Here is a 24,986-nt window from a genome sequence, read left to right on the forward strand (position 1 = left end):
TGAACCCCGCGCAGTCCTTGGCCCCAGCACCGACACCTGCGAAATCCCTCTCCCCAGGCTTTCTGGGCGCTTGTTGCCAGTGGGCCACAGCAGCAGCCCCCGGAAAAGTTCTTCTGGGAAAAAATAGTTTACTGTCTAAATAATCATTTTTAAATAAAATGTTAAACCCCGTGCAAACACGGAAGCAAAGCAATGCCTGATAACTACCACCTCCACAGCCTCCCTTCTCCACATCCGATAAGCAACCCCCCAAAGCATGTCAGGCTATTCCCCAGGAGCTTACAGAGTTCTAGCAGCGGAAGCGGAGCCCTATTAGGGTTAAGGGAATGACTGTAGAAGAGAGGTCTGTTTCAGCCAACTCCCAGTGAACGAACGTGTCGTTGATGGGACAGAAGGGGTCTCTCCCACTACGCCCCTCCCAGACTCCTTTCACACTGGGAGATTTCCCACCACCAGCCCAACACACACACACACACACACACACACACACACACACACACACACACACACGATAGAAGTGGCACTGTAGCATGAATTTAAATCGTATATTTAGCTTCCAGTGTTTAAAATAATCATGTGAATTTTAACAAGTAATTCTTTTCTTTAACATATTTAATCATCTGAACAGAAAAGTTAAATAGAAAGACCTAAGTTTTAACAGTTAAACAATAAAATTAAACAAAGCAATATTCTAAACCAGGCACTACTTACATACTTACACTCTTTTTTATATCATTCTGACTTCAATATTTTCACTCATTTCCAATAGTATTTCTTATCACAATAATTTAATCCTAATAATTGTTACTACTAATAAAATATATTCTAGTTTATTAATGTACCACAGAGTCCAGCAGTTCACCCAGGGGTGGACATTTAAGCTTTGGATTATTTTTAGGTACTATATATCAGTTATAAACTTCTTACCAAAATAGAAGATTAAAAAATAATAATTTATTTGGATTATAGTTGCAAGGTAATATTACTAATTCAAATGCTATTATCTTTAAGAATTGAAATGTTCTTGAATCTTGAAATTTTTATATTTAAACAAAGCTAAAATATACATCAGGATATCATCATTTAAAAAATGATCTCGCCGAAACCGGTTTGGCTCAGTGGATAGAGCGTCGGCCTGCGGACTGAGAGGTCCCAGGTTCGATTCCAGTCAAGGGCATGTACCTGGGTTGCGGGCACATCCCCAGTAGGAGATGTGCAGGAGGCAGCTGATCGATGTTTTTCTCTCATCGATGTTTCTAACTCTCTATCTCTCTCCCTTTCTCTCTGTAAAAAATCAATAAAATATATTTTTTAAAAAAAACGATTTCAGTAATAAATGTGATTTTTTAAATTTTAAGAGTTTATACTTTTTACTATAATTGTTTTACACATGTATTTTTCTAAATACTTCCCCAAGATGTCAAGAAATCCATCTTGCAGACAGTATTTTCTTTTCTTTTCTTTTTTTAAAAATATATTTTATTGATTTTTTAGAGAGGAAGGGAGGCGGAGAGAGAGTTAGAAACATCGATTCAGCTGCCTCCTGCACACTCCCCACTGGGGATGTTCCCGCAACCAAGGTACATGCCCTTGACTGGAATCGAACCTGGGACCCTTCAGTCTGCAGGCCGGCGCTCTATCCACTGAGCCAAACCAGTTAGGGCCAGACAGTATTTTTCTATTACTGAACTCCTATTGGTGGTGTATTTGAACAGTTATAATTTGAGTACTACTATAAAAAGCAAAATATTTTAAATTAGAAGAATGTACTTAAATATGTGTTAGCATATATTAAATATACAATAGTGTATATTGACCTAAGAAAGGAAGTTGTTGTGTTTTGGTTTTTTTTTTGTGTGTGTGTGTGTTATTTTTTTACCACTCTGGTGATACCAGAGAGATGAAATCACTTACCTAAGGTCACACATCATTGAGTGTTAAAGCCAAAAGCCACCTGACTTTCAATGACCAATAATTTTTACATTTCAGCTTCGTATTACTACAATCAATATCAAAGTTAGTTGTGTCTTAATTACACCAATTTGATTTATTATGAAAAGCAATTAGTACCAATGAAGTTTAAAATATTCACATAAGTTTCATAAACAAGAATAGCTTCTTAACACCTGGGAGATGAAAACCTTTCCCAGAAAACCATGTTTGTATGAGTAAAGTACTGAGGAGTAGTTACAAGCTTCTGTTAGTTGCTCTGGCATTACTGCTATCAGCTACTGAGCCAACTGGAATAGTTTCTCAGCTAAAGAGTGACATCTTGTGAAATTCTGCTCTAATTACAATGAAAACGTTTATTATCTGAAGAGTCATATTACACATTCCAGAGACCATGCTTTCTGTCAGAGACACCGTTCCCAATGCAAGGACACAGCGATGTGCTGTGCCATGTCAGAAGGGGGGACTTCTTATCTGAAGTTACTTTTTATAAATTCTGTAAAATATACATCACACAAAATTAACCATTTAAACTATATTTTTAGGTGTACTGTTCAGTGGCATGAAGTACATGCACACTGTTGTGCAACCATCACCATCATTCATCTCCAGAATGTTTTTCATCTTCCAAAATGGAAATTATACTCATTAAATAATAATGCATTCCTCCCTCCCTCCACCTCCTGGCAATCACCATTCTACTCCTGTCTCTATGAATTTGACTGCTCTAGGTAGCTCACATAAGTGGAATCATACAGAATTTGTCCTTTTGTGACTGGTTTATTTCACTTAACATAATGCCTTTAAGGCTCATCCATGGTGTAGCATGTGTTGGAATTTCCTTCCTTTTTAAAACAATAATATTCCACTGTATATATGTACACATTTTGCTTATCCATTCACTTGTCAATGGATTCCTGGGTTGCTTCCCCATTTTGGCTAATGTGAGTAATGGTCCTATGAACATGGGTATATAAATATCTTTGAGTTATTGATTTCAATTGTTTTGGGGTATATAGTGGTACCCAGAAGTGGAATTACTGGATCATGTGGTACTTCTGTTTCTGACTTTTTGAGGAACCTACATACTGGCTTTCCCAGAGTGGCTCACCTTTTTACGTTCCCACCAATAGTGCACAAGGATTCCAATTTCTCCATATCCTTATCAATACTTGCTATTTACTGTTTGTTTGATTAATTGCTTATTTTTGTTTTTATAATAACCATCCTAATGGGTGTCAAGTGGCATCATTGTAGTTTTGATTTGCAATGCTGTAATTAGTGTTGTTGAGCATCTTTACAAGTATTTATTGGCCATCTTATATCTTCCTTGTAGAAATGTCTATTCAAGTCCTTTGCCCATTTTAAAATTAGGTTGTTTTGTTGTTGTTGAGTTGTAGGAGTTCTTTATGTATTCTGGATATAGATACACATCTATGTAGCAAAATGGTAACATGGACAGGTAGTTTACACACAAACTCCTTTCTAAAACATTTTATTGATTTCAGAGAGGAAGGGAGAGGGAGAGAGAGACAGAAACATCAATGATGAGAGAGGATTATCAATTGGCTGCCTCCTGCACAGCTTCTACTGGGGATCAAGCCCACAACCCGGGCATGTGCCCCTGACCAGAATCAAACCTGTGACCTTTCAGTCCACAGGCCGACACTCCATCCACTGAGCCAAACTGGCCAGGGCACAAACTTCTTAATAAATTATTTCTGGGAAGGTAAGGAGGAGTAAGGGATTAGAGAGAAATATAAGACCCCAATTACACATTCAATTTCTTGTAAATGTATCCGTATATGGTAAAATATTAGCATTTGTTAAATCTGGTGGGTAAGTACATGCATAGATTTTATTCTCTATATTTTTCTGTATGTTTAATATAATTCATAATTCAAAAATACAAATAGTATTGCTTTGTAAATATAGTTTTTGAACTTATAGAAATTGTATGATATTGTATATATTTTTCTGTATCTTGCTTATTTTACGCAACTTACAGTTTTGAGGTTCATCCATATTGGCATATATAGATCTAGTTAATTTAGTTTAACTACTGCTGTTGGTGTCCCATCGTATGCTGTATTACATTTAATTTCTCCATCATTCTCGAGATGGACATTTAGGCCATTTCTAGGTTGCTAGCTGATAAACAGTGCTGCAGTGAACACTCGTGTAGAGATTTTGTGTACAGAGTTTCCCCTAGAGCAGTGGTCTTTACACTGGAGTATATGTATCCCTGGGGATACCCAAAAACTTTTCAAGAAGTGTGTAGGCCTGAGTAGACTTTTAAACACTCAATTTCAAGATCCTCAGCCTGGATGTGCCTATGTTTATTTCAACCATGGGCCTGGGGTTAGGAAATTAGGCTGGTTCTCTTTTCCCCCTCCTTTCACAACTAACCTCTCATTTGACTACAGGAAGGCAGAGTTTGTATCCATATAAAATCTCATTTGGGATTTTATATATAAAATTTAATATACATACTTTTTATGTTGTTTTTATTTTTAAAATTTCAGTTAATCCATCTAAAATTTATTTTGGGGCTAGCATGAGACAACAATATATCTGTAGATGTAATAACTTTGATGTAAACCTCTAAATAATTTAACTGGATAATTTATACTTTTATATATTCATATCAAAGGTCTTTTGAGCATATGAGAAAAGGCTGAAGTTAGTGGATGTATCATTCCACTATCTTCCCAGAATTCCCTGCAGTTTTAGTGGCCAAATGACACTGTTCTGGCCAATGAGATATTAAGTCTGGGAAGATTTTTGCTTTCTTGAGACAAGCACTGCCTCTTATTCCTTCCTTTTCCTTCTTTCTCCTGGATGGATGATGCCTGGAGGTGGAGCAACCTTCTTTCCAACTCTCACAGTAGAGCTTATCTCAGGGTTAGCTGAATCTATCTCATGGTTGGTCTAAGGAAAATTCCATCCCCGTTACCAATGGTTGGTTTAGTTATCTGTGTGTGACCCAACTCTATACACTTGGTTGCTAAGTGGTTAGTATCAGCCTGTGCACCAAAGGGTCTTGGGTTCGATTCCCCGTTAAGGGCATGTAGCTGGGTTGCAGGTTCAATCCCTGGCCTCTGTTGGGGTGCATGCAGTAGGCAACCAATAGATGTGTCTCTCTCACATCAATGTTTCTCTCCCTCCATTCCTCCCTTCCATTCTCTCTAAAAATCACTGGAAAAATATCCTTGGATGAGGATTAATAATAGTAAAATAATAATAGCTACTTATTTAGCATTTAGTATTTGTAAGTGTTTCATGTATACACTCATTTAATCCTTACAACTTTACATGTACCTTAAAAGTACGGTACATGGTTCATTATTTACAATTCTGAAATTGAAAAAGGTCTGAAAACCATACTTTTAAAAAATTCATTTGGAAGCAAAACCTCATCTGAACTGGCATGTAGCTGTTTACAGTCTTTTATTTATTCCTCTTAGTATGCCTATTAATACATTTTGCTGCAGAACTAGAAATGTATTTGATTATAAGGTGCTGCCCTAGAAGCTGTTGGGGTGTGACATAAAAAGGCATGTATATTGGATAACTTCTCAAAACTGAAAGAATTCTAAATTTAAGAAACCATCTGGCAGGGGTTTCAGGTAAGTGTGGTGGACCAGTGCTATTATTATCCCCATTTCACAGCTGAGAAAACTGAGACATAGTTAAGTCACTTGTTCAAGGTCGCATAGTTAACACAAAGAATAACCAATGTAATGAATAATATCTTTAGTTTTTATTACAATAAACATCATGTTCATTATCTCAGTTACTCTTGATCACAACCCTCTGAAGTACTATTATTTTTATTTCTCAGATGAAGAAAGTGAAGCTTAGAAAGGTTATATAACTCTCCTGGGCACACAGCTGATAAGTGTGGTGAGGAATGACTTAAAAACAACTTAGTCTGACATCAATATATTTGGTTATCATGCTATCCCTTACAAACCTATCATATTAGCCCTTTCCTCTCTTCTAAATGTCCTTTATAACTACATGTCTAATTACCTCTTGGATATTAGAGTAAGATTTTTAAACTGTATACCAGATCATTTTACTCGCATGCTTAAAACCCTCTTATAACTTTTTACTGCATTTAGAGTGGAATCCCAATTCCTTACACTGGCCCTTTTCTACCTCTCCCAGCTCATCTCCCAACACAGCAGACTTCTCTTAGGCTTTTGCACTTAGTGTATCCTCCACCTGGAAGGCTCCCCAGGTTCTCACACAGCTGGCTCCCTTTTGTCATTTGGGCCTCACCTCAAGTGACTCCTCAATTATTTCTAACTAGAGGCCCAGTGCACAAAAATTTGTGCACTCGGGGGGGAAGGGGGAGGTCCCTCAGCCTGGCCTGTGCCCTCTCGCAGTCTGGGACCCCTCGGGAGATAACGACCTGCTGGCTTAGGCCTGCTCCTAGGTGGCAGAGGGCAGGCCCAATCCCTAGGTGCAGCCCCTGGTCAGGCTCAGAGCAGGGCCGATTGGGGAGTTGGGGCGCTGCCCCGTCATGCACAGAGCAGGGCAGATTGGGAGGTTGTGATGCCACCCTGAGTCTCGCTCAGGGTAGGGCCAATTGGGGGGTTGGGGCACCGTCCTGTCACACTCAAGGCAGGGTCGATGGGGAGGTTGCGGCGCCACCCCCTGTCACGCACAGAGCAGGGCCAATCAGGGGGTTGGGGCGCTGCCCTTGTCACACACAGAGCAGGGCCCATCAGGGGGTTGGGGCACCGCCCTCTATCACCCACAGAGCAGGGCCGATCAGGGGGTTGGGGCGCCGCCACTCTCACACTCAGGGCAGGGCCGATGGGGAGGTTATGGCTCTACCCCATCACACACAGAGCAGGGCCCGTGGGGGGGGGGGGTTGGGGAGCTCCCCCCTATCAGGCACAGAGCAGGGCTGCTCAGGGGGTTGGGGCCCCGCCCCCTGTCACACACAGAGCCGCAGGGCGATCAGGGGGTTTGGGCGCTGCCTCCTGTCACGCTGATCCCGGTGCCAGGGGGCATATTACCCTTTTACTATATAGGGTAGAGGCCTGGTGCATGGGTGGGGCCGGCTGGTTTGCCCTGAAGGGTGTCCTGGATCAGGGTGGGGGTCCCCACTGGGGTGCCTGGCCAGTCTGGGTGAGGGGCTGAGGGCTGTTTTCAGGCTGGGAGTGACTGAAGTTCCCAACTGTTCCTTTTTTTTTCTTTTTTTATTCTGGGCCAGCTTTACCTTGAGGCTTGGCTCCAGCTCTTAGGCCTCAGCGGCTGAAAGTAGGTTTCTGGCCTTTGCTTACAATGTTGCGAATCTGCTGGCTAAAGTCCAGCGGTATTTGTTACAATGTTTCTTAAACTCTCAGCTCAGAGGCCTGCAGGCGGGGAATGTTGGTTTCCTCCAACTATCCTCCGTTACTGAGGCAAGCAAGCCTCATATTAGTTTCAAGCTGCCTGGCTGCCGGTGGCCATCTTGGCTGACAGTTAATTTGCATATCTCGCTGATTAGCCAATGAAAAGGGTAGCAGTCATACGCCAATTACCATGTTTCTCTTTTATTAGTGTAGATTACCCAGTTTAGAGTCTCTAACCACCCTCTCTAGCTCATCATTCTGTTTTACATAACATATAAACATGGTGTTTTCTTATTTATCTGTTTTCTCTTTTTCCTAGAATATAACTTCAACCAGAGTGGGCACCTTGTCTGTTCTGGTTTCTTTTGAAGTCACAATTTCCAATACAGAGTTTAGCATGGGGGTACGTACTTAATTTTGATTGAATAAATGAATGTGCATAGTACAACCAGTAACTAGCATCTGCTGGTTTGTCGCAGGAGATAAATTTGTGAATGCAGGTGGGAGGAGACTGTGAAATGTGAAGATATTTGAACATCAGCTTAATCAGATTTAATAGCATAGAAGTGCCTAGCAGAGGTCTGACACTGAATAGGTGCCAAATAAATACTTGATGAATGAATAAATAATTGATGAATGAACAGTAAATATTATTACTAGCTTGGATCTTTAGTAAATTACTTAAAACATTCTGGGCTTAGTTTCCTCGCCCATTAAGTGAAGATTAAAACTTACTTTACAGGGCAAGCCTACGAATTATATGAGAGAATGCGTACCACGTGCCTACCATATAGCAGGTACTTAAGCTAGTTTCTGTCCCCTTACATTTACGTATCTACTACTTTATTGTTTACGAAGCTCTTGGAAGCTCTTCCAGATACATGACCTCATTTTACTTCCATACCTTCTATAGTACTTCTCATTAGCCTCATTTTATAGTTGAAAAACAGACTCAGGGCTTGAGACATAGCCTCTTCGGGTAATGAGACGCCAATGTACAAGTTTTACAAGCAGAGCAGTGACACAATAAAAACAGTGGGGTTTTTTTTGAAGATTAATCTTAGTGGCCTGGAAGATGAGCTCGGCTGAAGAAGATGGAGAAATATTACGTTGACTACTTTCATAAAAATCAAGTTTATGCTGATAAGGGCCTGCACCAGGTGACAGGATACCATTTAAAAACCCAATGAATTAAGCGACTGAATAACCAGATAAACCTGACCCTTCCCACTCCCCGCCGCCCCCCCACCCCAAAAAAAGAAAAGTCTGGGAGTTTTCACATCTGGTTGAGAAAATGATGGCACCATCACCATTAAACAATTGGGAAGTCAAACTTGGCAAAATAGTTGCCTTTTTAAAAGACCTCCCCTCGAATACCTATGCAGAACTTCTGGCAAATAGGGCAAACATGTGCGCGCCGTGTCTTAAGTGCCACCGCAAATCTGTCTTCATTTTTCCCCTCCCACTGGCTTCCCCACCTGGACCAGAGCCCTGAGGTCCTGCGCGATTGCTTTCGCTAGAAGCAGTTCGGTGGGATGAGGATGGGGCGGTAAGGAAGTAGAAACTAAGTTTTTGAACTTCCGGAACTACGGTTAAATCGCCTTTTTTTCCTTCTCTGAAAAATAAATGAGAGGCCCCACATTCCTTCGCCCCGCCTCGTTTTAAAATTAAACGACCCTCTCCAGGTGAGCACGAAGAGCTGGCCTCCGCCCTTTTTAAACGCTCGCTGCCAGGGCCAGGCTGCTGACACTCCTCGCCCTCACCCAGGAGCGGAGCCCCTCGCGGGGAGTGACGTCACTTCCGGCGCGCTGACGCTCAGTCCGGCGTGCGGACGCCTGCGTCAGCAGAGAGCGGGGCTGGGGGCACCGGGTTTGAAGTCGTGCGGGTTGGAGGACTGCCGCCTCCGCTGTGTCAGACCCCTGCTCCCGGGCCGCTGCGGGGACGAGCGTCGGTAGGCGGGGGGCAGATGCCCGAGAGCCCGCGCCCGGACGCCCCGCGCCGCGCCAGCCGCTCCCCTCTGCTCCGCGGTCTGGGCCTGTGCCGCGCTGCTCTCGGGAAACTAGCGCCTCGGCGGCGCGGCGCCCAGCTCGCGGGGAACCTCGAACCGCCGGCGCACGGCCATGGCCGTCTCCAGGTGGGTCTCGCCCCGGACCAGCCGGCGGGGAGGCGGCCCCGGCCAGCCCCCGTCTCCAGTCCGCGGCCGCCTCCTAGAAGGGAGCGGTTCCCGTTGTCACTGGGCTCGGGCGCCTTCTTCCACGGACCACGGAGTTCGCCCCTCAGCCTGCGGGGCTTTGGGCGCGGGTTCCTCCTCGTGAATGGTGAATGGTTCAAAACATGTTGTGTGTGTGTGTGTGTGTGTGTGTGTGTGTATGTAATTGACTTATTGCCACGATAGAGCTTGCTTTTCTCGTTCCTCGCCGCATTTCTCATGTCTGGTTTCTCTTCCCTCTTTCAGTTTGAGGAGAGCCTTTTATCTCCGTGTTTTAAGGCTGCTCCCTAACCTCCATTTCACGGGAAAACTTGGTAGGAACGCTCCGGGATGGGGCAGTTAGAGTACCAGGATCTAAGCGAGCTGCTAGTTACGTGAACATTTTATAGTTACGGCTTTAGAGATAAGTTTTTGTGTTTTTTTTCCTGAGGACTTTTTTTTTTTAACATTACAGTAGAATTTACCTTCTGTGTAGTAGTACACATTCAGTCGTCAGCGTGGTAATCTTGGGCAAATGATCGTATTAGTACCGTTTTCCTTAACTAAAGCGCGAAAGGCATATCACAGATCTGAAATTATTTAAAAATGTGTGTTGCCTGTCAACAGGACCGCCTAGGGGAAGCCAGCATATTTGCATGCCTTTCCTGCAGCACGGCAGGATGGTGGGGAAACTTTCCGTCGGATGTTTGATTGTAGTGGGTCTGTGTACATGTGAGTAGGGGACAGCCCCTGGGACGACAACTAGAAGGAGTTAGCCAGTTTCTTACAGTTCATGAAGCCCGTTTTCATGAGAATTGGGTCCTTCTACCACGTAGACCAGCGGTTCTCAACCTGTGGGTCGCGACCCCTTTGGGGGTCGAACGACCCTTTCACAGGGGTCGCCTAAGACCATCGGAAAACACATATATAATTACATATTGTTTTTGTGATTAATCACGATGCTTTGATTATGTTCAATTTGTAACAATGAAATTGGGGGTCACCACAACATGAGGAACTGTATTAAAGGGTCGCGGCATTGGGAAGGTTGAGAACCACTGACATAAACGGAAGGAAAAATGATAGTTGAGAAAACGAATCGTTTTCCTTATTCTTTTGCATAATTAATTGAACATGGTCCTTGAACACACACTGTGCTCCAGCTGTATCTGTTTTCCAAGAGAAAGGATCACCCATCCCTCACAGACTCCCCAGGTAACTGATGAAATCGTGTGTGGGAGAAGCCCGAGGGGAGTTGGGTGAAGGGGGTTGCTAGGTACCTGGAGTTATGGGGCATCTACTTTGTATTTCATCGATTAACTGAACCCATTCAGTGTGAGGAAATTCTTATTTTGTGATACATAAAACTGCCTTGAGAGAACACAAGCGGTACTTTCGATTTTTGCAAATGCAGAATGTTACAAGACTGTGCAAGTTCTCACCTTTTTAATGTGTTACCTTCCATATAAATACATACATATGTGCATTATAAATACATTGATACATAAGCTTAGTATGATATTTGTCTACCAGGTGATAACAGTATGTAAGGGAATGAGTTGTTCTTGAAGTTCCTTTCTTAGAGCTAAGTGTATTTTCACAGTATTGGGTCTGGTTTTATAGAGTCAAAATGAAAGTGATTAAAAAAGAGACTAATCTGCTTGACCAGAAGGTTAGGGCACCTACATTTCTAAAGGAATGAGTGGGTTTCAAGAGAGACTGCCTTTTGTTCCTGACGTTTCAGCGGGTAGTGCCTCACTCCCCCACCCCAGGAGATTCTTTCTTATTCATCTTGTCAAAATTCTATTAAATTCTACTTTTTAAAAAGCCTGTCATGGTTTTATGAAAGAGCTACTCCTATGCTTATTTTTGTAATATAATAGGTTAAAAGAAAACACTTTTGAGACTCTTGTGTTTTGGGGATACTGTCAGTTCTTGCCTTTTTCATCTGCGGAGTCACTCTAAATTGCAAACTTTAATTTCAAGCTGGCCTTCTCCATGCACTAAGCAAAGTTTCTCTATTAACTAATTATCTTTTTTCTCCTGTTACTGTATGCATGTGAAATACGGACTCATTTTAATCTTATTTCATACGGAGTAGGTGGAAGATAGTTCAAGAGATAAAAAGCCTATTTGCCAGAATTAAATCAGAAATGTTTTTTGCTGTTTATATCAATGCACATAACTGAAAAGTAACTGTAATAATGTTTTTAGGACCTGTAAATATTTCCAACAGAAAGGTAACAGTAAGTTGGTGCCATCATCATTCCCTCAGTTGCCAGATTCAGAAATTTGGGATAATATTTGACTTCTCCCTCTCTCTTTTCCCCTTATCTAGCAGGTTACCAAACCCAATGTCATCAGTTCTACCTTTCTAATCTTTTTCTGGTCAGTTTTTCTTTCCATACCAGTTACCACAATCCTGCTTCATACCACCGTCATCGCTAATCCAAGACACTTGGAACAGCAACCAGTTGATTTTCTTGCCTCCCATGGCAGCTCTTTCTAACGTATTCTTTACTTCAGCCATGTCATTTGCTAATGTACACATTTTAATATTGTCATTTTTCTGCTTAAACCCCAATAGTTTTCTAATGACATGGGATAAAGTCCAAATTTCTCAACAAACACATCTTTCCAGGTCTTTTGTGATCTGATTACTGCTTCACGTTTTTAGCTTCATCTTGTGTCAAGTTCTGTGTCTCTCTCACTTCCTTTCTCCCCTTTTCCAAATTTGTGTTCTCACCTCCTAATCTTTATTTCTGGAACATTTCTTTCTTGTGTCCCACCCCTAAGTCTGACTAATTCCAACCTTATATTCTGGGTCTAAGGCAATATGTCAGTTTGTTCAGGAAGCCTTCTCTGGCCTTTACTTCATCTGAGCTTTTTGCACCAATGTGTTCTGTCAATCATAATATTTATCACTAGTGACCCAGTGCACGGATTCGTGCACATTGAAAGGAAATTAATTAGAAGGTAGCTTACAGGGCAGGGCCAGACAAGGCCTGGAGCCAACCTCTCATGGTCCCTCCAGCAGGTAGGGTCCCTGGGCCTGGCCTGCAGAGATCGAGCGTAAACAGGCTCTCCGACATCCCCCTAGAGGTCCTGGAGTGTGAGAGGGCACTCTGCAAAGTTGCTGTTGTACAGAGTGTGGAATGCAATCTGCAGTAAACCAGATTCGGGGCCGACGGTGCCCCAGCAACAACATAACTCACGGCCCAAGGTGGAATTGTGTGGCCCTGCAAGGAATCGGGCTCCCTCCTCTCTGGTTTCAGGGTGCATCACCCAAGAACTGCCACTGCCAAGTCACTGCAGCTCGGCAGCTCCTGCGTTGAGTACCTGCCCCCCGGTGGTCAGTGCACATCATAGCAACCAATCATTCCGCAGTTTGGTTGATTTGCATATTAGCCTTTTATTATATAGGATACTTTGTGAGAGAAGGGAATATGTTTGATCTTTCTATCCCTTGCAGGAGGTCCTGGCTCCTACTAGGTGCTCAGTACATTTTTTTAAATGTTTTTTTTTGTTTGTTTCTTGTTTTAATACTTGTTATGATTTACTGTAATTTATATATAGTAAAGTATTTTCAGTGTTTTCCAGTGAGTGCTTCTGAGTTTAGCTACACTGTTTTTTTCTTCTGGAATATTGGCTGGGCTTATAACTTAACATAATAAATATTATTAGAATTATTTTTTATATATTTTTAAATTGAATTTTAGAGAGAGAGAGAGAGGAAGGGAAAGGGATAGAGAGAGAAAAATATTGATGAGAGAGGAACATCATCAATTGGCTGCCTCTTGCATGGCCCCCCCACTGGGGATTGAGTTGTAACCAGGGCATGTGCCCTGACTGGAAATCGAACTGGAAACCTTTTGGTTCCTGGTTTGATGCTCAACTGCTGAGCCACACTAGCTGGGCTAGAGTTATTTTTAAAAGTTTATAATTGGCACAATTCTGTGATAATGTGGCATTTTAGAATGCAAATTGGCTATTACTGCATTTTGAATGATCAAATTTTTTAGACCTTGGTTATAGTTTTATAAAGGCCTATAGATTTATTATACTTTGAATTGTAAGACTGTGACAAAATGCACATGGGTGGGTTAAATTTCACAAAAACAACACCCACCACAAACTTTGGGACCCTCTAAAATTGCAAGTACAATTATAGCATTTTGTTCTCCCTTCAGCAGCACATACACTATGGTAGCATTTGAAGTTCTCCATAAAATGCAGTGAAATATTACTGAAAAATTATAATTCCTTTCGACCCTTAATAAACAATTGTTAAGGAGTATATAAATGTAGGAGTAGAGAACAAAGTTACCCTTTACATGTGAATGCTGGAAAATAAGCAAAGCTCACTCACTAGCTACTTGACTTGCTCCTACAAAACCAGCCTCAGCAAAAAGACAAATTAGTATATATTACTGCTTTTCGTATTGCTTTCAGATAATTTATATTACAGTTGTTAAATCTTTGAATTCTGCTGTTTTATTTTGTGATCCTTTCTCTAGTACAGTGGTTCTCAACCTTCTGGCCCTTTAAATGCAGTTCCTCATGTTGTGACCCAACTATAAAATTATTTTCGTTGCTACTTCATAACTGTAATGTTGCTACTGTTATGAATCGTAATGTAAATATCTGATATGCAGGATGGTCTTAGGCGACCCCTGTGAAAGGGTTGTTCGACCGCCAAAGGGGTCGCAACCCACAGGTTGAGAACCGCTGCTCTAGTATCACCTGTCACTACCTAGTTGGGGTAGTTTTAGAAGAATTGTTAAAGAGTATTATGCTCATTACAGAAGATGGTGAATCTGTAACTTTTGGGCTCGATGGCTTAATATAAATTTTTAAAAAATATATATTTTATTGATTTTTTTACAGAGAGGAAGGGAAAGGGATAGAGAGTTAGAAACATTGATCAGCTGCCTCCTGCACAACCCCTACTGGGGATATGCCCGCAACCCTAGGTACATGCCCTTGACCAGAATCGAACCTGGGACCCTTCAGTCTGCAGGCTGACGCTCTATCCACTAAGCCAAACTGGTCAGGGCAGAGATTTGTTTTTTAAAGATTGTTTTTGATGCCTTTGCCTGTTTATGCCACAATTGAATCAGTTGACTGTTGTTTTACATTGACTAGTTAATATGAACAGTTTTTCCTTGATCATATAGAGGAAAATTTTAAATATAGAGAATTTTTCCTCAGTGTTATAAGCTAAACAAAATGAGGTTCATGTCTAAAATGTCTAGACAGTAATTATGATTTGACTACATTAGAAGCTACATCTTACATATGTGACATATATCTTTGTATTTGAAAATGATGCAGTGTTCAGAAAGGATTCAGGAAAAAATCGGAACATATCCTGTTATGGAAGAAACAAATTGCTACATTATGAACAGAACTTTGCTTAGTTTTGTTAATTCTCTGTGCACTGCTGATACTTCAGAGAAACATTGTTTCAACAGGTCTGCTCTGCCAAGTAAAAGGAAGTTTCTTTTTGTGGGGGAAGTTCAGTGGATTCTTCCTAGTGACAGGGGAAATGCTAAAATGATCTTAATTATCTATAGGACAGCATATGTTTCTTGTATTTGCTAAGCCTATTCCTCTTTTACTACAAATTTTAATTCATTATAGGATTGACAGAAGGGACTATTATGAATTACATACAGTGGGCGCTCCATATCTGCAGGTTCTATATCTGTGGATTCAAGCAATCATGGATTAAAAATATTTGGGGGAAAGAAGTTACATTGTTGTTGATGTGTACTATGTAGTTAGGCCTACAATGGTTGCATCTGTGCTGAACATGTATAGACTCTTGTCATCCCCCTAAACCAGAGGTGAGGAACCTTTTTTCTGCCATGGGCCATTTGGATATTTATATCATTTGCTTAATATAATTTATTGAATATAAATTTATGTTGCTATGAAAAAAGCGCCTGGATTTATTGAATTTCTAGTGTCGCCTGTGGTTGCCTTGGCAGGGGCAGACCAAATGATTTTGTGGGCTTTATACGGCCCCACCCCTGCCCTAAACAATACAGTGTAACAACTATTTACATAGCATTTGCATTGTATTTGGTATTATACGTAATCTAGAAATGATTTAAACTACAGCAAGTCCTCACTTAACATTGTTGGTGGATCCTAAGACTTTAAGGGAAACAACTTATAATGAAACCATTTTACCATATGCTAACTGGTATAAACAAGAGTTAATTTCCTGTGGCATCTCATCATCTCATCAACATTATAATAAAACAACCTTAAACAAAATGATGTTATTTGAGGACCTGCTATATATGGGATGATATATGTAGGTTATATGCAAATACTATGCCATCTTTTATCTTCTATATATATAAAAGGCTAATATGCAAAGTGTCCCCTCGGGAGTTCGACCAGGAGACTGGGAGTTCGATCGCTCACTATGACATGTGCTGACCATCAGGGGGTGGCGTGGAATGAAGGAAGGCAGCCGGGAAAGGAAGGCCCCAACTGGCCCTGATCGCTGGCCAGGCCTAGGGACCCTACCTGTGCACGAATTTCGTGCACTGGGCCTCTTTTATATAAGGGACTTGAGCATCCAGAGATTTTGATATACATAGGGAAAGTGTATAATTTTGTATTGTTTTAAAACCACAGATAGTTCTTCTAAAGAACCTATATTTTATCTTTAAGATAAAATCATACAGCCCTAACCAGTTTGGTTCAGTGGATAGAGTGTTGTCCTGCAGACTAAAGGGTCCCAGGTTCGATTCTGGTCAAGGGCACATGCCCGGGTTGCAGGCTCGGACTCCAGTGGGGGGCATGCAGGAAGCAGCCAATCAGTGATGCTCTTTCATTATTGATGTTTCTATCACTCTTTTACCTTTCTCTCTGAAATCAATAAAAATATTTTTTTAAAGTTTATTAAAAAAACAAACAAAAAAAATCATACAAAAGGCAATAGGCTATTAGGTAGGGATAGAGATTAGGAAAAAATGTCCTGAAGGAGAAAACATAACTTTGTTGTATTTAAAAATATATATATCGCTATTGATTTTTAGAAAAGAGAGGCGAAGGGAGAGGAGATAGAGAAACATCGATACGAGGGCAAAAAATCAATCGACTACCTCCTGCACACCCCCTACCCTGGATTGAGTCTGAAACTTAATGCACATGCCCTGACCCAGATCCAACCGGAGGCCTCTTGGTGCCCAGGATGACACCAACTGAGTCACACCGGTGTATGTATATATACCTAAGCATTCATTTAACAAGTATTTGCAGAATGCTTTCTATATTCTAGGCACTGGAGAGACAACAGAGAACAAAAATGGAGTCCCCATTCCCAGGGAGTTTATGTTCTAGTGTGGTTGTGGGGGAAATACAATTTATCTAGCATGCACCTGGCTGTGCCCCTGGCTTTGGTGTGGTTTCACATCTTCATATTCACCCTTGTGTTCTACGTGTTATCTTAAATTAATCTACATCCTTGTTTAAAGAGCATAACATTAGCATAGTTTCAAATTACCCATAGTTTGAATTAGAAGATTTGTTCTTTAAAACACCAGGCTAGAGAATTTCTTGGAAATTTTTTTCTTTTGACTGTAACTTTCTTTTTTTTTTTTTTTTTTAAATATATTTTATTGATTTTTTACAGAGAGGAAGGGAGAGAGAGAGAGAGAGAGAGTTAGAAACATTGATGAGAGAGAAACATCGATCAGCTGCCTCCTGCACACTCCCCACTGGGGATGCGCCCGCAACCCAGGTACATGCCCTTGACCGGAATCGAACCCGGGGCCCCTCAGTCCGCAAGCTGACGCTCTATCCATTGAGCCAAACCGGTTTCGGCAGACTGTAACTTTCTTAATGATAATATGTGGGACTTAGGACAGTGTTCATGTTAGATATTTATTTTCTTACCTTATTCCCTATATAATAAAGAAAAGTGAAAATTTAATTTCTGTTTTAAATTTTTATGTAATTTTTTGCTAAATATAAAAAATACCTAATAAAATGGACAGAATTGACTGATCATTCTCTTTTAGTTAAGGTTACAAAGCCATTCTTGTGAGGTATTCTGTTGGTTGACCTTCCACAATTTTTCAGAGATTAAGTTTATTCTGAGAATATTGAGATTGGAAGTAGATTAAGGAAGTTATATTTTATACCTTTTTTCTTTCATCTTCAACTGGCTTAGGAGTGGAAATGCAACATATACCTGTTTATTAGTGATGGAGTAGTAATCTAGGGCATAGTAATAATATATAGGAGTGGACAAAAGTGGTGTATAGTTGTGAGTATGCAAAACACAGTTTATTCTTGTATTATTAATTAATTAATATTTATTTGTATTGCAACTGTAAGCCTACTTTAGCCCACCCTGTATGACTTCTTTCAGTTTCTTTTTATGTCTTTATGAGGTATCATAATGCAGAGAGCTGAAAAGAAGAGGGATTAGATTGCAGCTGCCAGTATAAACTCTACAAACTTCTTGTACTCTTTCCTTTTCCTAGGTAGTCTTTAGAACAGTTGCCTGAAATCACAAGTAGGTAAACAAAACATGAATCATGTCATGAGTAGTTATCTCTCTGAATTAAAACCCAAATTGAAAATGGGCCAGATTTCTTATCAGTAGATTCCTAAGTAGTGGATATTGTCAAATATAATTACCTTAGGTTTTATTTAAATTATTCTTCTATCTTCTTTGGTACCTTTTATACAGTTGACATCTGTTACCTCTTTCTTCTTCTCCATCTGTATATCTTTAGAGAATGAAGAATGGCATTTTTTTCTACTAGCTTTTCTGCAAGAGAAGGTTTAGCTGAAAGTAGTATTGTGGTAAGTACTGTGTTCCTCAATCAGCCCTTCTTTTAACTTCCTTTTTCTTCTGACCACCTAGCTTCATTCAGGACCTCTCCCTCACCAGGGGCCCTGTCTGCCCTCCAACATAATACTGACCCTATCTCAAGCCCTTGCCCCTCTCCCATCAGTTCACTATACCAGCCTTTTCCATTGTGGCCTGGCCCTGATGCTTACCCTGCTTGCCTTATAGCTGTCTACCATGGGGTAACAGATCAGGCTGCCCTCTTGTCAGATCCTGGTCTGCATCTCTTTGTGTTCTGCCTTTTATGTGGTGTCTAATCTGCTGTCCTGGAGAGAGGAATGGAGAACTCCAAAAGAGACTGTGAGTCAAGAGGACCAAGGAAGCATCTTGTGTCTCCATTCCTCTTTTCAGGGAGACATGTTTATTACCACCAGGTAGAAGATGTGAGAATAAACGGACCTAGAACTGGATGAGAGAGTGAGCTGATCTGCTACTCTTAGGGCAGTTGGCTATTGGAGGAGCACAGGTGACATGACATGGCATTGGGATAAAAGGCTTTGCAGAAAGGAGAGGCAGGAGTAACTGTGTGGCTGAGACAGATCAGCATTAAGTTAGGAGTTGGTCTTTGGGCAGCTTGTGGTTCTGATGAAGCTAGGTAGCAGGGGACTAAAGGAAAGTTTAGGAAGGGTGGAAATTTTTGAAGGAATACAGTGCCTACTGCATGGTCTCTTTCAGCTTGCTGTTGGGAGCAGACATAAGTGCCTTGATGTTCAGAATGCTGAAGTACTGTTATGCTAATCTCTTCATTAATTGAAATATTATCTTACCATCAGTTCTGTTATTTTAATAACTTGTTTTTATGTAATACGTCTGTTGTAAATTAAGGTTGTTTCTCAAAGGAAGCAAAAAAAAATTTAATACAGCACACTTTTTTTTTGCTTAAAAATGGTGCCTAAATTTGTTCCCAAGAAATTTGAACTTTTCTTTATAATTTTAATCACAGTAAGCACCAACTACTCAACTACATTTAAATACTGTGCAGAGACACTGTGCAAAGTATTGTGGGGGAGCGGGGCAAAAAGAATCATCAAAGGAGGTGAAGCCTAATGAGCATAAGACATCATGTGACAACTCAGTGTAAGAGATGCCACAAAGCAAAGCATAATAAATACCAAAATGGCCATTTAAGATGAGAATTCATGTGGATTTCCGAAGAGGAAATAATCTCTATGGTTTAGTAGTTTGAAATGGTTTCAAAGGGTAAACAACTTTAAATCTTCTTTTTTGACCTCAAATGTTTTTATTTATTTATTTTAATTTTTTTTTTATTGCTTACAGTATTACTAAGGGTATTACATATGTGTCCCTTTTCCCCCCCCCACCCTTGACAATCCCCTGGCCTCCCCTACCCCCCAGTGTCTTATGTCCATTGGTTATGCTTATATGCATGCATACAAGTCCTTTGGTTGATCTCTTACCCTCCTCCCTCCTGCCCCCCACCCCTCCTAAATCTTTTTTTAAAAAATATATTTTTTAGTGATTTCAGAGAGGAAGGGAGAGGGGGAGAGAGAGAGAAACATCAATGATGAGAGAGAATCATTGATTGGCGGCTGCCTTCTGCACATCTCCTACTGAGGATCGAGCCCGCAACCTGGTCATGTGCCCTTGACTGGAATCGAACCTGGGACCCTTCAGTCTGCAGGCCGATGCTCTATCCACTGAGGCAAACCAACTAGGGCATAACTTTAAATCTTGATGGATGGGAGCTAGCTGAAGAATTGAGCCCAGAAAAGGCATTCTAAGTGGAAGAAACAGTATAGACAAAGTTATGAGCACCAAAAAGGTTCATGTTTGGGAGAGACTTTTTTGTTTTTGATTGCTATCTGATAGGCAAGGGTGAGCCATTAAAAAGTTTAGAATAAGGTAGTCATTTGACCAAAGGGTGCTTAAGGAAGTAAATCTGGCAAATAATATCACATCAGTATGAGATTATGCTTACCAGGCAGTTGAAAGTGTGGCACTAGAGCTTCTAGATAGGCCAGAGTTAGGGACTATTTGTACTGTGTTATAGTTTTAACAAATAATACAGTTTCCTAAGGGAGAAACTGGTGAGAGATGAGCAGCCAAGGATGGAATCTGGGAGAATGTTCATATTAAATGTGTTAAGAATAGGGAAACCAAGGAAAGAATTGAGTTCAAAGAAGAACAGGGTAATAAAATATGAAAATTTAGAAAAGAAAGTATTTTAAGGAGTATTTTTGCTGATGTCAGATGTCATAGAAGAGTCAAGAAAATTGGATTTTAAAAAAATTGGATTTGGATCTTACAAGTTCATTGGTGACTTTCAGGTATGCTATTTCAGTAGTAGAGAAGGATTAGAAATGTGACTGATAAAAATTAAATTGTGCCGAAACCGGTTTGGCTCAGTGGATAGAGCGTCGGCCTGCGGACTGAAAGGTCCCAGGTTCGATTCCGGTCAAGGGCATGTACCTGGGTTGCGGGCACATCCGCAATAAAATAAATAAAATCAATAAAATATATTTAAAAAAATTAAATTGTATGAGGAGGAAATAAAAGAGGTGTTTTACTTTTTTTAAAAAATTTATTTTATTGAGTTTTTACAGAGAGGAAAGGAGAGAGATAGAGAGTTAGAAACATTGATGAAAGAGAAACATCGACCAGCTGCCTCCTGCACACTCCCCACAGGGGATGTGCCCGCAACCAAGGTACATGCCCTTGACCGGAATCGAACCTGCGACCTTTCAGTCCGCAGGCCGACGCTAAAAGAGGTGTTTTTAAGCACTGGTTCAAGATACTAATAGAGAGGATAAGTATAAAGACCAATCTTTAGAGATAGTTAAGAAAGAACTTGAGATCATTTGTGTTCCATATCCTAGAGATCTGTCTATGCAGTGAAGTAACCCTTTTTTTAAAAAAATTGATTTCAGAGAGGAAGGAAGAAGGGGAGAGAGATAGAAACATCAGTGATGAGAGAGAATCATTGATTGGCTGCCTTCTGCACGTCCCCTATTGGGGATCGAGCCCATAACCCAGGCATGATCTCCTGGTTCATAGGTTGATCTTCAACCAATGAGCATCACTGGCAGGGTGTCTGCTCCTTTTTAAGGAATAGGGAATGGTAATTGGGGTTTGAAGAATGTGGAAATGATTGGGGAAAATTTTGAAAACTGTGAATTTTCTTTTTTTTCTCTTTTAGAATTCTTTTTTTTTTTTAATGCTTAAAGTATTACAAAGGGTATTACATATGTGTCCATTTTATCCCCCCGCCCTAGACAGTCCCCTAGCCTCCCCTATCCCCCAGTGTCTTATGTCCATTGGTTATGCTTATATGCATGCATACAAGTCCTTTAGTTGATCTCTTACCCCCCTACCTCCTGCCCCCCAACCCTCCCCGGCCTTCCCGCTGCAGTTTGACAATCTGTTTGAGGCAGCTCTGCCTCTGTATCTATTATTGTTCAAAAGTTTATAATGGTCTCTTTTATCCATGAATGAGTGAGATCATGTGGTATTTTTCCTTCATTGACTGGCTTATTTCACTTAGCATAATGCTCTCTAGTTCCATCCATGACGTTGCAAATGGTAAGAGTTCCTTCCTTTTTACAGCAGCATAGTATTCCATCGTGTAGATGTACCACAGTTTTCTGATCCATTCATCTACTGATGGGCACTTAGGCTGTTTCCAGATCTTAGCTATGGTGAATTGTGCTGCTATGAACATAGGGGTGCATATATCCTTTCTGATTGGTGTTTCTGGTTTCTTGGGATATATTCCTAGAAGTGGGATCACAGGGTCAAATGGGAGTTCCATTTTTAGTTTTTTAAGGAAACTCCATACTGTCTTCCATAGTGGCTGCACCAGTCTGCATTCCCACCAGCAGTGCACAAGTGTTCCTTTTTCTCCACATCCTCTCCAGCACTTGTCCTTTGTTGATTTGTTGATGATAGCCAGTCTGACAGGTGTGAGATGGTACCTCATTGTCGTTTTGATTTGCATCTCTCAGATGATTAATGAAACAGGTTAGTATTGCCACTTCCTTAGAGTGTTCATTTTGTGGCCAGCTTTGCTTTTGGTCACAAAAAAGCAGAAACTCCATATGGAAAAGGAATTATGAAGTAGTTAAAATCTTTGCAGATGTCTAAGGAATTTGACATCAGGTGTCAAAGATATGAAAAACATTATATAAGAAAAAATACAAAAATGTTGCAATGATGTGATGCTGTAAAATACAGCCCAAATATCTAGTTTTACCTCCAAAATAAGAGGTTAAGCAAAGTGAGCTTCCCTAAGTCCTCTAATAAGTGACAGAAGTAGGACCTTTAAAGCTTCTCTAATTTCCAGTCTTGTTTTTCATTTTATCACTGTTTCCTATAGGAAAGTGCTGAATCTTTGTGAACTATTCATATATTGAAGAAACATCCTATATAATAAAAGCCTACTATGCTTAGTGTCTGGTCATCCATTCAACCAGTCAAAGTGTAATATGCTAATGATATGCTAAGGCTGCTCATCCGCTCGCTAAGATGTGCACTAACCACCAGGGGGCAGACAGTTGACCGGTCGACCAGTTGCTATGATGTGCATTGACCACCAGGGGGCAGATGCTCTGACTGGTAGGTTAGCTTGCTGCTAGGGTCCAGCTAATTGGGACTGAGCAAGATGGGCCGGACATGCCCTGGAGCCCTCCTGCGGTCCCTCATGGGCTGGCCAACCTCCCGCGTCCCGCCCCGGCCCCGATTGTGCACTGGTGGGGTCCCTTGGCCTGGCCTGTGCCCTCTCGCAATCCAGGACCCCTCTGGGGTTGTCGGAGAGCCGTTTTGGCCTGATCCTGCAGGCCAGGCTGAGGGACACCACTGGTGCATGAATTCGTGCACTGGGCCTCTAGTATTGTTATAAAGAATACATGAGTACATGCAGCAATCTCTATATATAAAAGCCTAAGCGACCGTTCGACGAGTAGCTATGATGTGCACAGCCTCCGGGGGGCAGATGCTCAATGCAGGGGCATGGAAACATGGAACAGATGGATGAATCTCAGGGAGGAGGCAGGAGGAGATTAACCAAAGATCTTATATGCATACTAGAGGCATGCACTGGTGGGGACCCTCTGCCTGGCTTGTGGAGATCGGGCTGAAACCGGCCCAGTGCACAGATTTGTGCACCGGTGGGGTCCCTCTGCCTGGCCTGTGGGGATCGGGCCAAAACTGGCAGTCCCACATCCCCCGAGGTGTCCTGGATTGTGAGAGGGAGCAGGCTAGGCCAAGGGACCCCACTGGTGCATGAATCCGTGCGCTGGGCCTTCTAGTACAATTATACGTCCATTGTAGCATAAATTTGATCTAAGACTAATACATTTTTTATAGTAAAACATTTTAATTTTTGATAATTTTGCCTGCCATATAATATAGAAGATTTAAATGAATATTTGTCTTGCCCTAGCCGGTTTGTCTCCCACTGTTATCTTACAGTTAAGCTACTAGTCACTTCTCTAAATGTAGTCTTCCTTTTCTTATTGCCTTGGTGGTATTATTTCTTCCAGGTGTCTCTCCCCCTTCCCTTTCACCACCTCATCTCCACCAGTATTGAAATCTTATTTTCTACCATTATGGTCCTTCTCATACACCATTGCTTTTACAAAGCCTTTTCAGTATTACACAGTTGGGGATATAGTATTTGTTTTCTCTGTCCCTACTCTTTAAAATACTTTGTATGTTTCTTCTGACATGTATCTTACTGTATTCTATATTCTACTTATTTGTATATTTGCCTTGCCATAGCAAGTTGCTTGAGAGTAGAGATTCCCCTGCAGCTTTAGCATAGGTCTTTGTTCACAGATGCTCAGTACATTTATTAACTCATACATATGAGAAAACACATTTCAGAATAACCATTGTATTTTTGGCATTTTAGGCTTGACCGTCTTTTTATCTTACTGGATACTGGCACTACTCCAGTTACAAGAAAAGCTGCTGCACAGCAACTTGGAGAAGTGGTAAAGCTTCATCCCCATGAACTACATAATCTCTTATCTAAAGTAAGAATGCTTTTTTTAAAAAATTATAATACAATTGTGAAAATTTGTCCATAGATAACAAAAGTAAAGACAAAAATTGTCTTATTTTATTTTAGTGACAGCTTGTGGTCTTCAAATTCCATTAAAATCGTAACGTTTTTCAAATATTTTTAGATTTTTGCTATTTATAATGTATTTTGTTTGTTGCAAGATTTAAAGTATTTTTGTTTTGTTTTTGCATCAAGTTTAATTGTTTAAGGGATGTGACAACATAACATTTTTTACCTTTGGCACAAATTTGAATCTGACCCAATTTGGTAATGAACTAAGTTGTTAATCTAGTTTGTTGGTGGTCTAACTTGTTTTTAATGGCTAATAATTATATCACAGTTGGCAGTCTTAAAATGGACGAGTACTCATGGGCATGATTAAAATATATGAGAACCTAGCTGTCATTATATTCTTAGTAAGTGGAGGCTTTCTGCTTTGTTGGATCACTGTTTTCATAATGCTAACCTAAGTTCTTTCCTCAAGCAATGACTGTACTTTCACTGAACTCTGGGCTTGTGGAAGTATGTTTGTATGATAGTAAGCAGCAAATTCCATATGTTTAATTCTCTGGCATGCAGAGTAAAAACAAGAGT

General features: G+C 40.9%; 1 protein-coding gene across 5 annotated transcripts in view; it reads left to right on the forward strand.

Moving 5' to 3' along the window:
• Nucleotides 1-9,117: 9,117 nt before the first annotated feature.
• BTAF1 (B-TFIID TATA-box binding protein associated factor 1) overlaps nt 9,118-24,986 on the forward strand; it is a 113,585-nt gene continuing 97,716 nt past the window's right edge. For 3 of the 5 annotated variants that reach the window (XM_059662828.1, XM_059662830.1, XM_059662832.1), the window contains exon 1: nt 9,118-9,435. In XM_059662828.1, coding sequence (XP_059518811.1) covers nt 9,268-9,435 — 168 coding nt within the window. In that variant the 5' untranslated portion in view covers nt 9,118-9,267. Of the gene's footprint in view, nt 9,436-24,239; nt 24,364-24,986 lie in introns of those variants that run through there. The other 2 variants (XM_059662829.1, XM_059662831.1) reach the window with 2 other exon arrangements.

This window comes from Myotis daubentonii, chromosome 13, assembly GCF_963259705.1.
Source record: "Myotis daubentonii chromosome 13, mMyoDau2.1, whole genome shotgun sequence".
NCBI classification, from domain to species: Eukaryota; Metazoa; Chordata; class Mammalia; order Chiroptera; family Vespertilionidae; genus Myotis; species Myotis daubentonii.